The sequence below is a fragment of the Centropristis striata genome, chromosome 4, assembly GCF_030273125.1.
Source record: "Centropristis striata isolate RG_2023a ecotype Rhode Island chromosome 4, C.striata_1.0, whole genome shotgun sequence".
Taxonomy (NCBI): Eukaryota; Metazoa; Chordata; class Actinopteri; order Perciformes; family Serranidae; genus Centropristis; species Centropristis striata.
Genome location: NC_081520.1, coordinates 24,874,176 through 24,887,884, shown reverse-complemented (window position 1 = coordinate 24,887,884; position 13,709 = coordinate 24,874,176). Strand labels below are relative to the sequence as shown.

Genomic DNA, 13,709 nt, shown 5'->3' with positions numbered 1-13,709 from the left:
AGGGCATAACTTTCTCCAGCAGGCGATGCCACCCTCCTGGGTGTACTGGCCCATAGTTGTCTCCAGCAGCAGGTATGGCACCAGGAATGCACCTGCATTTACAAAGTACAAGCAATACTTACCTGACAACAGATTTTGGATAAGAAGTAGTGAGCATCACATTTGCTTACCCCCTCCATTTTTGTAGCAGAGGTAAGGAACCTCTAATGCATGTAAAGAGCAACTGCCTGAGCAGTTAATCAGTCCTCAGTGGAAATGTGAATTATCTCCAGGTTGAACACACTGTGCACTAATGCATGATTGTCCATTCCTACTGATGACAATATCTAACGTTGCTTAAATTGTTTTGTTTATTCCCTTCAAGACCACCAGAACAGTATTATTTTCTGGCTGTTCAAAGTCCGCTCCATGACAGTGATGTATTCTGTGTTATTTCATATGTTCAGAATTTGAAACTCCAAATATGTCAAGTTATCCACAGTAATAATAACATGATTCATTCTTTATTCAGTGTAGCTTTTACAAATTACAGTAGCGAGCATATAATCAACAATTTAGAAATATCTTTTTGCATTAAGTGCGTTTATTTTAAACTAAATTTTTTTATTCAGTTTTCTGTGCTCCCCCAAAAAAAGTATTTTGGAACCTGGAATCTACTGATCAACACGTAGATTATTTTGACCTGCAAAACATTTGTTATCACATCAGCCTAGAGCAGAGAGGACCACAGTAGACCCAAAAAAAGGAAAAAATTGCCTGTGAGTGCAGTCTGTCCAGCTTCATTGGTTTCTGTGCTCCAATTTTTAAGCTGCCTCTGCTGGCCAGACAATAGACGGCAGCGCTTCATGTTTCCAGCTGTGTCCCACACCAGCAGCTCAGCCTGAGCAGAGCAGCAGCTAGACGTGTACCTCACCCACAGTGGCTGAGATGAACCCACAACCCATTCAGATACATTAAAAGGGGGGTCTCCTTTCTCTAATCTGGCTTTGTGGTGGTGGCCTCCACTGGTCATCTTGTCCCTGTGTGCCTGTTGCTGTTCGGGGCCAAGCTGCTCCTTTTCTAAGCTGGGCTCTGTGGGTGGGAGGCTGTTGAATAAAGTAAGAATGCCTTCACCCTTCTGTAGCTGAAGGGCAGCAAGGCCAGATCGGCCCCTGTCTGACACGACTAGTGATACACCCCAGGTGGATTCATTGCAAATGGAAGAACAGTTGGACTGTACTCGTGCAGCTGAGCAGGATGGTGGGGAAGTGTCAGGATCCTACAAGCGAAGGAGGAAGTGATGTCATTATACACAGAAAAGTCTGTATAAAACATTAAAAGCTGTCTCCAAATTGAGTATATCATATTAGTTTAGAGTTAATGCTCACCGGAGGGATCACAGTCAAGTAGGCCACTGCGTAATTTAAATTCAGAGAATTAAGGGCGCGGACAGTGAGTGTAAGGGTGACAGTCGCTCCTGCTTGAGCTGTTGCAGGAGTATGGAGGTCCACCTGACCACGGAAAGACCCTTGTTCTGCAACATGGAACCTGATGGAAACAAACTCAAACTTAAAAAACTCAAAAAAATAATTTAATTTAAAACAGGAGTCAATCTGATTTTTGCTCTACCTGTGAGGTCCTCTCTTATGAAGATATCCACAGTCATCATCAGCAGTCAGATTGAAGAGTTGGGCGGGGCCGTGGTTCAGGATGTCAAAATCCACCATTGTGCTATGACCGGGTACCAGACGGGGGACAGTCAAAACCTGAAGAGACAGAGACACATAAAAAATAAAATATTTTTACAACAAGCACAGTGGAATTGAGGTACGTTAATTTGAAATCGTATAAATCAGAAAATCCACCAAAACAAAGTTGTGTGAAAATCTGGTAAAGAAAGAGCCCTAATTTGACATTATAAGATGTGAGATATTTTAAATATGTTTGGCTGATTCAGTGCTTCATTGTTTTCCATCTGGAAAATGATTGCAGCAATAATTGAGTTCGTCCAGCTGGGGGGGATGCAGAGCAAGTTATAGATTTATGCATGGGCTGATTGATTATGAGACAACGGGCACATGCAAAAGGCACCACTATCTTTCTACATAGGTTCAAGACACAGACATTGTGATGCTTTTGTTGTTGTTTTTTGTCTTTATATATCCTGTTGTGTTTTTGTGTCTCTTTGTGGTCATTTTGCCCCTTCTCAAGTTGTTTTATGTCTCTTTCCAGTTGGTTTGCATCTCTTTGTAGTCCTTTTTATCTTTCACTGTGTTCATTTTGCATCTCTTCGTGGGTCAGTATGTGTCAGCCCCCTACACTTTGGGCCCCTGGGCTTAAACTCCCTAGGACCATTTAGTAATACATCAATGGCATTATGTAGGAGAGTGCATTCATTAATGTCCACTGTCTCTTAAGACAGTATAGCAATATCTTGTACTTTAGCTACTTAAAGCTCCTCTATGTTCACCTGTTTGTTCTTTGGTGCTGACTGGGGCATGCTCAGTTTTTTAATCACATATTTTTATTATTATTAATTTTTTTTAAACTTAAAAAGCAGCTTCCTGTTGCATCTGGAAGTGGCTCAAACTACATTTGTGAGACACAAAATCAAAACAATTAGCTAAGAGTTGCAGCTCATGTGTCGTTAGCATTACCTGTATCTGAACGTGAGTGGGTTGGACCATCTCTGTGGAAACCCTCTCCAGTTTGTTTCCTCTGCTGTCTCGGCCTGTTAGTCGAACACAGAAGGGAATTCTGGGAACAGAGTCCACCTGTCCCACCAGCTCCTCCACAGAGTAGGATGATGAAGAGGAGAAGGAGGAGGAGGAGGAGTTCAGCTTCACCTGCTGGAGGCTCTCCCCATCAGCTGCCAGCAGTGTTACATGACTGAAAGACGCTGTCTCGTCTGAAGCCAGGCCTGTCACAGCCAGGACCAGAAAGGCAGGGACACCTGGGAAATCAAATAAGGAACAAGGCGGTTTTGCTAAATGGTCGTGAGATATACTGTCGCTGATACATCACTAATTATATTATTGAAGAATTGGAAAAAACAAAACAAAATTTCTTACCTGCTACTGGACTTCCCTCCACTCTGGCCAGACCTGGGTGTGTCTCATTGGTTACCGTGGCAAAGTAATACAGGAAATCTACACTGCTGTCACCTGAGGGTGCAGATCAAAAGACAAATCCTTATCTCTTTTCTCACCACAAGGCAAGGTTGCATAGTAACTCACTTTTTTTTTATTTTTACCTATGACATTAAATGTAAGGTGTCCGTTACTCTTGGCTTGGAGTTTCCATTGGCCTGGCTGTATGGGAAAGAGCAGACTGATGCGATACAGACCCTCAAATCGATCGAACGATGCCAGAGAACCGTCCTCACTCAACAGAGACTGGCTTTGGTCTAACGAGAAGAGGAAGATGAACATCTGGGCTTATTTTATTGTTAAATGCAAAGAAGCGCAGTGGTATTGTAAGGCTTCATGAGCAAGTACAAAGTTCAGTTCACATATGGTAGATCCCAGAATATTCATTTTTTTTAAACTGCCTCCCATCAACAGCTAGTAGCTTTTCCCTGCAGTTACCTGATGGGCTGGTAAGGATACACTCTGTCAGGATGCCAGTGACATGAAGTGTGACATTTTTTACTGAGCTGTCCACTCTGAAGGAATGGGAGGACATCAACTCTTGGTCACTTTCCACATGGAGGAGGGTCACCTGGGGAGGAAGGAGGAAAATGTGCAATCTGACCAGCTGGAGGAAGGTAACTACTGGGGATCCTAATGAACAAACAAAAAACAATCAACAAACAAGACTGTCCTCCCCAATCTGTTGTTTGTACAGCACCTTAATATTAGCAACGCCCTCTAATGGAAGTAGTAATTATGCATGACACCGAGGCAGAAGTGAAGTATGAAAGAAATGGGGGAGGTGAGGACGTATATGAGGTTGTATGATTTGAAGGACTTGTGGCAATAAATGCATATTTCATTGTTTATAATAAGCTTAAACCTCAATGCACACTACCTGTTAGCTGGTGAACATTGAGCAACTAGGGACAAATATTTTTCTTCAGGAGTTGGTGAAGACCAAAAATAGGGCTAAAAGGAGAGTGTATATTTGACTTACATTAATCAGGTGGACAGGCACTTAATTAGTTATAATTTCGCTGAATGTGTAATATTTATAGGGTGATATTATTTCAAGTTACAGCTTGTTTCCACTGCCTCCAAGTGGCCAAAAAGTTAAGAGAGTTAATGCAAGTTTAAAGCTGTTTGTTTACCACATACTAATAGGTAGCTATTTCCTAAGATTGGTGGAAGTTGTTGACAGCAGTATAAAACAAGCCCTCATGATGTCACCTAGTTTCTGGGACCTACACAGTGAGTCACAAGATAAATCTGAAGGTAGGAAAAAATCTGGTATACATAGTGTTAATTATATCTTTTAGATTTTCTTTTCCATTTTTCCCCCATTTTTATTTATGTTTTACTGGATCATTTTACTTTTACAGGATGCAAAATTCAAAAAAACAAAAAAAACAAATAGAAAAAAAAAACTCAAACCAGTGATGAGGAGTTGCAAGTAACACCAATGCCAATGCCAAAATGATAGGAACTATCAAAGGATCTTGCTGCTTTACCTTGTCAGCAGTGGTGTAATCCTCCACTATGGTAGAGACCCTGTGAATATCAGAGTTGGTGGTGAATATTGTCAGTCCTCCTGACAGGGAGGACAGGGAAGAATAGAGAGAGAAACGATCAGGGGACAAAGGTTCCTTATTCCTCCTCCTCCTCCTCCTCTCTCTGCCCTTTGATGTGTATTTGGGGTCTTCGGTCAGGAGAAAAGTCACCTGTGGGAGAATTAATCCATAATGTGACCAATGAATTATTTTAATTGTTAATGTCATCAGGAGAAACTACTTGTTTGAGATGCATCCAAATGTGTTTTAATAAAAAATTACATTTGTTAAAATGAAAACCTACTTTGCTCTGTTTCTCAAGTGCCAGGGCTTTTACCGCATCAAACAAGTGGGCGTCTTTAGGGGAGGCATCAGTGAATACAAAAATCTCTGACAGTGGTGGACTATGGGTGAGAGCCAGCTGGAAAACACATAGCAAGGTGGGAAATCAGCTGCCACATCCTCATACATGTGTTCACACATCTAAAAGAACATCTAAATTTACCTGAATGGCAGAGAGACACATCTCTGGTTCATCCCCTCCTCCCAGCGCAAACAGGTCCTCCATATGCTGCATAAACTGGTTTGGGTCATCGGTCTCATACACTGGTCCTACCTCTGCAGAGTACAGGGGATAGAAATGTTAGAATGAAAGCAACAGCTGATGGCTATTAGAATATTAACCATCACATTCACATATGAGGGGCAGGGGATGTACAGTTCTTGTGTTCTTTATCATGTTGCCTATGCATTAATATTTGCGATGCATAATGTCATATGGTAGGGTGACACTGGTCAGGTGATCACAGGTTTAAGAGGGTGTGGCCTGGAGGACAAAGGAAAGAAAAATGTTTGTGGAAGATTAATAATGTAAGAGACAGTCAGGTACCCTACGTTCGAGTAGGAAATAGCATTTAGTGCTGTTTTTACAGTTATCCAACTGAAGTGAACAAGGAAATCTGTGACTATTTAACAGAAGACAGGAACTGGAGACCAGACCAAATTACCATTTCCTATTACTACGTCTGGTGAGTTTAATTCTTTTAGGGTGCACTGGTTTTCCTGATTGGTATTTTTGCATTTTGACAGAGGGATATATACTTTTAGACATTTTGGTTGGATTGTGCAGCCTTGTTAGGGAGCACTTTTTTGAGTTAGACAAATTTTATGGACATTCATGTGGACATTATAGTTATTTTCTTGTGAACTTTTTTTGGCCAGAGGTTGCTTTCTTTATGCAAAGGGAGCATTCTTTGAAGTGAGCAGCAGATAGTGGCTGGCATGACTCCAGATTGGAAAGGCAAGCCAGACTACCGACACAGAAGCTAACCAATGTTTTGCTGTGGACGGGGACTGCAGTAAAACACCTACACATTAGTGTACAAAGGACGTGTTGGTGTAGCCTACGCTATATTTAGAACATTTTCACTGCTTTACCTTTCTGTCAGACAGCCCTTTCCATCAAGGAACTGTCAAAGCCACCTTCTTTGACAAAGACTCCTTTGACAATAATTTTACCTTGCAGTTTGTTTGGTGTCTCACCAAAGTCGCACAAAAACTCAAATAAACTCAACGGTAAAAGTAGTATGGTCAAAGGAGTCTGGTACCTTTAAAGAGAACATGGATTATTGCAACGGCTACGTTCCCCATAGGAAAAGCTTGGTGGTGACAATATTTTAAATATAGTGTGCAATGAAACTAAACTTTACTTTAATATCAGTTTTGAGGAATAAGACAAAGACTCCAGGAGAAAAAGAGCAGAAAACAGAAAAGACTGCTAACTGGGCTTAAAATTTAAGATGACTGTTGTGCCCTTACTTGGGTCATGGAAGGGCACGAGTACAAAGGTGCCATGGTACGCAGGTCGACTGGCTCGGCTCTGGATGATGGCGTGGGCTCGGTAGCGAGCAGCAGTGATCTCCTCAAACATGCTGCCTGTGGTGTCCATGACAAACACCAATGCAGGGACCTGCTTCACACTGAAAAGCCTGTCGAAATAAGTTTTAGAAGGAAACAAAGACATACTTCACACACTCAACAGCTGAAAAATCATATTGAACATCTCCCGAGTTGACTTCAAAATATGAACCAATAGAGGTGAGCCTTTTGTGTTTTCTCTAATGTGAAAAAAAAGAACCATTGTTGTGGAACCTACTTGAGGAAGATTTTATGGCCCACAGTGTCTCTGAGGTCTCTCAGTACACTCAGCGTGGCCTCAGTAGCCAAATTAGCAGCTTCAACATGGAGATAATGGTGAGGGGAGAAGAGGGGTGAGGTGCTGTCCTTGTTGATGCCCCCTTTGGCCCCCATATAGCGGCTACTGTCCATAATACCTCCATGACTACATTTGCCTGAAAAAGAAACAGTCAGTGTCTTTAAAGCTTTATGTAAGTGGTTTTAAAAAGTAAACAAAAAAACATTTTAAATTGCATTAGAATTTCATTTGATTGTAGTTATTCCTTTGCTGTTTTAGCAGGAATGCAGCTGTGGATGGTTGCTGTGTCTCCGACATACCATGTGGTTTTGGAGGGAATGTGCTGAAATAGCCAGTGGTCAGCAGCTGGGTGTCTTGCTGTGTGTTCTTCATTCTTGGCAGGAGGTTGTCTCGACAGGTGGTACTGAAGCACTCCATACAGGTAGGAGTGTCTCCTGTGGACAGGAAGGAAGACGGGTTAATCTAGTATTGTTAGTGAGGTCCAACCAAGCTCCAAATCATTAATGCAGCAGGCTTTTTCGTCTCGTATCAAGTTCACCATGTGAGGTTCTGGTACAGTATGCTACAGCTATTGCTAACAAGTATTCTGACAAATGATTAAAATTGGTTGCCAAATTATTAGACATAGAGGGACTTGAGATCAAATTTAGCTCAAAAGTATGTATGACTGGATGGGCTTCATATCATCTAAAATTCAAGGTCAAGTACTACAACCCAATTCCAAAAAGTTAGGAAGATATGTGAATATGAGACATGAAACATGGCTGAAACTGTTAAGTGATTGTCAGAATAGTTGCTGGTTGATTTTTGTTGATTGACTTATAATTAAATAATCAACTAATCTCTAAACTAATCTTTTTCTAACACATCCCTAACTCAGATAATTGATTTTTATTTTGTGTTTATAATTATCTTAAACTGAAAAATTAAATGGGTGTCCAGAGATTAAAATTTTCTTTTTTTAATACTGAATTCCTAATTTACTCAAAAGTTAATATTGGTGCATTGCAGTTTCGTCTACAGGTCTTTTTAGATTTTTTTTTTTTTGCCTCACTCATCCACTAGTAGCTTTCAGTGTTCTCCCTCCTCCATCAGCAACCTGCTGGAACACCTGTTTCCCTCCCATCATTAGCATCCACAGTGTATAATCATAGTTTCCACTGTTTAATGGCCAGAATGTCTAAGTTTGGCGTGGTTGTAGAACCAGTCAGGTGCTGCCTGTTGTAACTGCTTTTCTACTGACAAAGTAATCTTGTTAAACTTAAAGACAACCTCCACATACCTGCTGTCAGAGTCGTGCATCACTATTCATTTTCTAACAGGCATGCAGAGGAAAAAATAAAGTACTAATAAAACACAAGTCAAATCGGTCATCTGTCTTGACTTTGAAAATCATGGTATACTTCTGGATTACACCACAGTAAGAGCACATGTTGACAAGCAGATAATACAAAGAAGGACCTGTGACTCAAAATCTGGAGCTAACAAAATTCTTCACTTTTATATTTTGATCTGGAGCGCGATAAATGAGGAATCCAATTGGAAAAGCCCATGTGCCCCTTAGAGTTGTAATAAAATCATTTTCACAATATTAATCACATCAAAAATTAGGTGTGCAATCACAAAAAATGGAACCCTTAGTAACTAATGTTGTTAAGAGATCCTATATAATATCATATTGTCATAATGTTTTGCTGAACCATCTTCTATAGCCTCCTTAATGACTTTTTAATGTGCTGGTATAATCCCAAGTGTGGGGAGTTACCTTGAGCCACAGGGATGGCCGGCTCCTCTGGCTGCAGCAGGTGGAGGTAGATGGCGCGCTGGCCCATCTCAACCCAGTTACTGTGGCTGTAGAAGTCCTGACATGACAGTGTGGAAGGCAAAGCATTACTTGAGATTTTGCCATCACATGTCAAGTCATATTTCATTTATATAGCATCAAATAACAACAGAAGTCCCACTTTTTCACATATGATAGTCGGTCTAGATCATACTCTTTTCACAACATTTCATTGTCACTGCAACATTTAAACCATTGCAACATACACATTTAGTAACCATGCAAGCAGAATGTAAATGGAGAAAAAAATAAATTGCACATGCAGAAAGATCTCTTAAAAGATAGCTCTGCAAAACACAACTGGAGTGTTTGAGGCATATTCACCCAGGATTAGCCTTGTTATTAGCTGTATTATGCAAATGATAATGCTCTGCTAATACCTAATATATAACTGTAAAAGAGATTTTTTTTAAATCTCAATGAGGCTTTTACCTCGGTAAATAAAGGAGATATACATATATATACGGGGGCTGCAAAATTAGGTATACAGTAAGGATTATTCCAGTATTGCCAGATCTCAGCCCTATGGACTTCTTTTTCTGCGGATTTGTTAAAGATAGGTTTATTTGCATGCAAGCCATGTTCTGTTGATGCCATGATTCAGTTCATATGGAAGGCTTGCCAGGAAATTGATGCTGATAAAGACCCTTGTGCTGGAGTGTGCATGGGTGTCTACACTCGACTAGTGGAGTGTGTGAATGCCGGGGCAACAGTTTGAACATTTGAGGGATTAATATGTTTATTATTGATATGTTTGTAAAATCATAAAATATGTTTTGTGCACATGTTTTGTTTATCATTACTGTGTACCTACATAACGTTTTTCTCAAATTGTTGAACAATATTAGGAAATACAGCCTGCATTGCCCATAATAATCACATGTGGGCTGATTAAATGTGATGTCCCTGGAGATTATTGTTATGGTCCCACAAGATGCCAAAAACTGGAAGCATTTTCATCCATATATCCTCTGACCCTTCTTCAGTGCCGCTGCTTACCTGCAGGGAATGAAAGAGCTGGCCCAAGCTTTGGCGAGCACTTTGGTACTCTTTGGCCCGTACTGACAGCAGAGTCTGTGTCCAGAACTGCCGCAACATCCCCATGGAACTGTCTACCCGCTCTGAATCAAAGTGGTACACGGGATCGGACCTGGTGTGGCTCCAGAAGTCCATGGCCGCATTGGACTTCACCACCTCTCCCACAGCTCTCCAGAAGCCGCGGCCCAGTCTGGTCTGAGAGAGACACAGGCAGATCATTAGGATGAGAAGTAGTTCTGTGCTCAAATATCACAATGTAAAGAAAGGGGTTTTTAATACAAGAAAGCTCTCGATAACCCCATGGGGTAATAAATGTTTTTATACTGAATGTAAAGTATCCTGACTTACGTGCTCCTCTGCATGGTTTCCCTGATGTTTTCTGCTCCCCTTCAGAGTCTCCAGGGTGACATTGAGAACAGCCTGCTCTGTGATGTACTGGTGCGTGTATGAGTCCCAGGACAGCGTTAACACTCGAGACCAAAAGTTGGGGAGGAAGCCCATACATGGCAAAGCCAGGAGGAGAAGGTAAGCGAGAATGAACAAGTGCATCTGCCTTCCACTCCCTTCCCAAATTATTCCTCTGCCCTGTGACATCATGTCCCTGAGATGGGGTCAGTAGGTCACATCCTACCTGCAGGGAATGAAAGAGATCTATGGATTTTACAGTCAGTTGCAATACAAAATTACATCCTTTTTGTATGACAGGGATTGACATTAACTCATCCAGCAGATGTAGAGCAAGTCTCTTTACACCTGACAAAGTCCAATGTTAATTCTGTTATTACTTTTTTTTAGTCTCCACCAGCCTTTTGCTCCTGAATTTGTAAATGCTTTATTATGTTCACCAGATAGTCACCATCTTTGTCTGTATGTCACTTGCCCATTACTGGTAGTTTCAGTTTATCCCCCCCTTTTTTTCTTCTTCTTAAAACTGCTATCTGCTGCTTCTGAGCAAGAAAATTGAACAAAAACTGTAAAGTTGTTGACAGAAAAAAAACAATAAGCTAAAATGGTATTATCATCATGTTTAGCTGAACTGAGCAAACATTTCTTAATGAGTTCAATGATGAGTCATGATTTAATCATGTAACAAGCATTTTCTGCTTGCTAAATGGATGGTATTGAAATTACCTAACTCCTATTGTTCAGGGATGTTTTGTGCTAATTTGATCAGTTCTTGCCAGTCATCCATGTGTCCTTTCCTGTCACCCCCGCCCTCCTTCCCCTAAAAAAAAAACACAAAAAAAACCCTCCTCTCACATTTTTCTCAGCATTGTCTATACATAGGCTCCTATTGTTCTTTTCCATCTTTATTCTGATACAATACTTTGGTTTTGTTCTCTTGGTCTGTGCTTTCACAAGAGGAGACTGAAACAAAGCATGAAGCCTATAAACAACTGCTCCCTCTAACTCTGCCAGCCTCCATTCAGCAAAGCAGTTTTAATTGATTGGCGTGGGCTCTTAAATTGGGCGCCCACTTTCAATCAAGTGATGCAAAATCCTTGTTTAATGCACTGGTTATTGACAACATTTGTATTTTGTTTTTACATTTTTAACAAGTACAAGCTGTAACATGTGTACATATTTAAGTGACTGCTCATCTTTTGCTTAATGTGCCCATAAATAAACGGAAACATGTATGTACAGTGCATTATCTTATAATGTTCATATAGATTAGATTCATACAAAATATTCTCCTTCATCACAGTCAATAATGTCAACTACTGTAGGAATGCACAAACTATTTTCTGACTTAAATGTGATCATGGTTTGTATATATTGCAAGGCAACTCAAAAGTTTTGCTACTTTCTACACAAAATAAAAATGTTCTCACCTCAGTTCATCGGTGCGTAGACTTTTGTTCAGACACCCTAGCATTTAGCAGACACCACAGTCCTGTATGTGCACAGGAACACCAATCTTGTACGTTCATATGAAAACGTAGCCTTCCACCGCAACCTGTCAGCAGAGGAAACTGTCTCACAGCATTCTTGTCTGTAACAAAAATATTGAGTCTTCACATTAGTTTGTCCTTGGGCTCCTGTCTCTGGCAAGCTCCTCAGTAAGACAAATAACAACCAAGATATGAATGGAAGAAGCACTTTGTTCAACTCTGATAACAGTCTGGTTGATGCTGAGTGGATTTGGGGGGCACACCATGAGGCAGAAGACGTCTCGTCATAGCTCCCCTACAGCCTTGTGCCCCTCCTTACCCCCCATTATTGCACGGTGCATTGATTCACCACAATAGGGCTGCATATATTACCAGCCAGGGTGTTCAACTTAGGCCTTCCCCAACCCCCCTGCCCTCCATCTATCACTCTCTGTTTTCCTCACAAAACCAAAAAACACTGCTTTTCACAACTGCAAACACTACAACCCCTTCCTCTCTCCATAGTAACCCACATTTCTCATGGAAAGAAGGGCATCAGTTGCTAGCCAACCGTAGGGACAGTGTTGAACTTGTTGGATTGAGTGTTATAAAAAAAGAAGAGGTGAATGATTGGGCTATATATCAGCTTTGGCCTTCAGGGGTTAGGTGTGTTTCTCAACTATCTTAATAAGAAAACAATTTAAATGTTTCATTCTAAGGAGTGAAAGAGAAACAAAAATAAGTTTTGATGCAGTTTTGAAGTGTTGTCTATGTTGGCTTTTGTTGTAGCCCCTTTGTAAACCACAAAAAGTCTCATGTTTTTGTATTTATCTGATGAGTGAGTCAGACAGTGAAAGTAGATCTGTGACCGCACAGAAGCACAGCACCACGGAGTCAGGGAAGGATGGTAAAAACATTTAGCCAGTGTTCAATGCATGCAGTGGTGGAATGTACCTAAGTACATTTACTTAACTACTGTACTTAGGTAAAAATTAGAGGTACTTGTACTTTCCTTGAGTATTTCCATTTGATGTAACTTTATACTTCTACTCCACCACATTTTAAGATAAATATTGTACTTCTTACTCCACTACATTTAGCTGCCAGCTCTCCAGGGGAGACAGAGGGGAAGACATGCAGGAAAGGGCTCCGAGCCGGATTCGAACCCGGGCCGTCCGCTTACGAGGACTGGGCCTCTGTGGTACCGGGAACACCCCCAGGTTTTGACATTATTATTATTATTATGATTTAAAGTGATGTTGTAAAAGATGTTGTTGTTTTTTAAATTAAACCTCATACCAGTAAATTAAGAAGTTCAATTGAGCACCATTTCGAGAAAATTAAAATGCTGCTTTCATAAATGCCTCAATTCAAATCTAATAATATATTTAGGATATATCAAACAATCTGAGTGGGGTCATTCTGCATAACAAGTACTTTTACTTTTGATGCTTTAAGTACATATTGATGCTGATACTTTTGTACTTTTACTTCAGTAATTTTTTAATGCAGGACTTTTACTTGTAATTTCACAGTGTTGTATTAGTACTTTTACTTATTCAAGGGATCTGAATACCTTTTCCAGCACTGAATGCATGCAGCTTGATCAGTGTACTTGTAAAAGCAAAACCATGTCTGGTAACTATTCTGCTAAGTCGCTCAAATTTACAAGAAGCCAGTTGCAGGTGAGGTGAGTGCATGATTCCTGTGGTCAGGTAACCCAGTTTGTTTCTCTGTTGAAACTCTAAAAAGTGGTTAGCTGATCTTCATGACCTAGTTTCACAGCCATGTAGAAATGTCAAGAGAGAAGTAGACAAAATTAAAAACATGAACAGGTTGATTTAAGATGAAATTATAGAGAAGTCCTGAAGCAGTGGAAAGGGGAGCTAGATCGTAAGGAAAGAGGAAGATACCAGTCAGATGGAACTTTATAGCTTTATCAGAATGACCTACGCCCAACTTCCTTGTATATTTTGGGGACAAAGAAAAATGGGTGTTGTATTCATCTGAGTGGATATAATGACGTATATGGAGTCTGATTCAAATGGGAGGGACAATAAAGTGAACACATTTGAT

At 40.5% G+C, this 13,709-nt stretch overlaps 1 protein-coding gene across 1 annotated transcript; it reads right to left on the bottom strand.

Annotated features, from left to right (window-relative positions):
* Window positions 1-407: 407 nt before the first annotated feature.
* Window positions 408-11,814, bottom strand: vwa7 (von Willebrand factor A domain containing 7). Its single transcript, XM_059331748.1, has 17 exons — window positions 11,595-11,814; window positions 10,108-10,390; window positions 9,721-9,954; window positions 8,644-8,740; window positions 7,178-7,312; window positions 6,819-7,014; window positions 6,482-6,651; window positions 5,169-5,281; window positions 4,968-5,084; window positions 4,625-4,834; window positions 3,567-3,699; window positions 3,233-3,385; window positions 3,051-3,143; window positions 2,637-2,932; window positions 1,609-1,745; window positions 1,368-1,527; window positions 408-1,258 (listed from the first exon to the last, which is right to left on the bottom strand). Exons 2-17 carry the CDS (start codon window positions 10,354-10,356, stop codon window positions 710-712), a joined length of 3,042 nt encoding a protein of 1,013 aa, XP_059187731.1. The 5' UTR covers window positions 10,357-10,390; window positions 11,595-11,814; the 3' UTR covers window positions 408-709.
* Window positions 11,815-13,709: the final 1,895 nt, after the last annotated feature.

Excerpts from the sequence above, each read along its gene's own strand:
- vwa7 (XM_059331748.1), bottom strand. The coding sequence starts at position 10,356 with ATGATGTCACAGGGCAGAGGAATAATTTGGGAAGGGAGTGGAAGGCAG. Across the intron at positions 3,144-3,232 it reads CCTTACATTTAATGTCATAG|GTGACAGCAGTGTAGATTTC; the intron begins GTAAAAATAAAA and ends CTGCACCCTCAG. Across the intron at positions 1,528-1,608 it reads CATAAGAGAGGACCTCACAG|GTTCCATGTTGCAGAACAAG; the intron begins GTAGAGCAAAAA and ends TGTTTCCATCAG.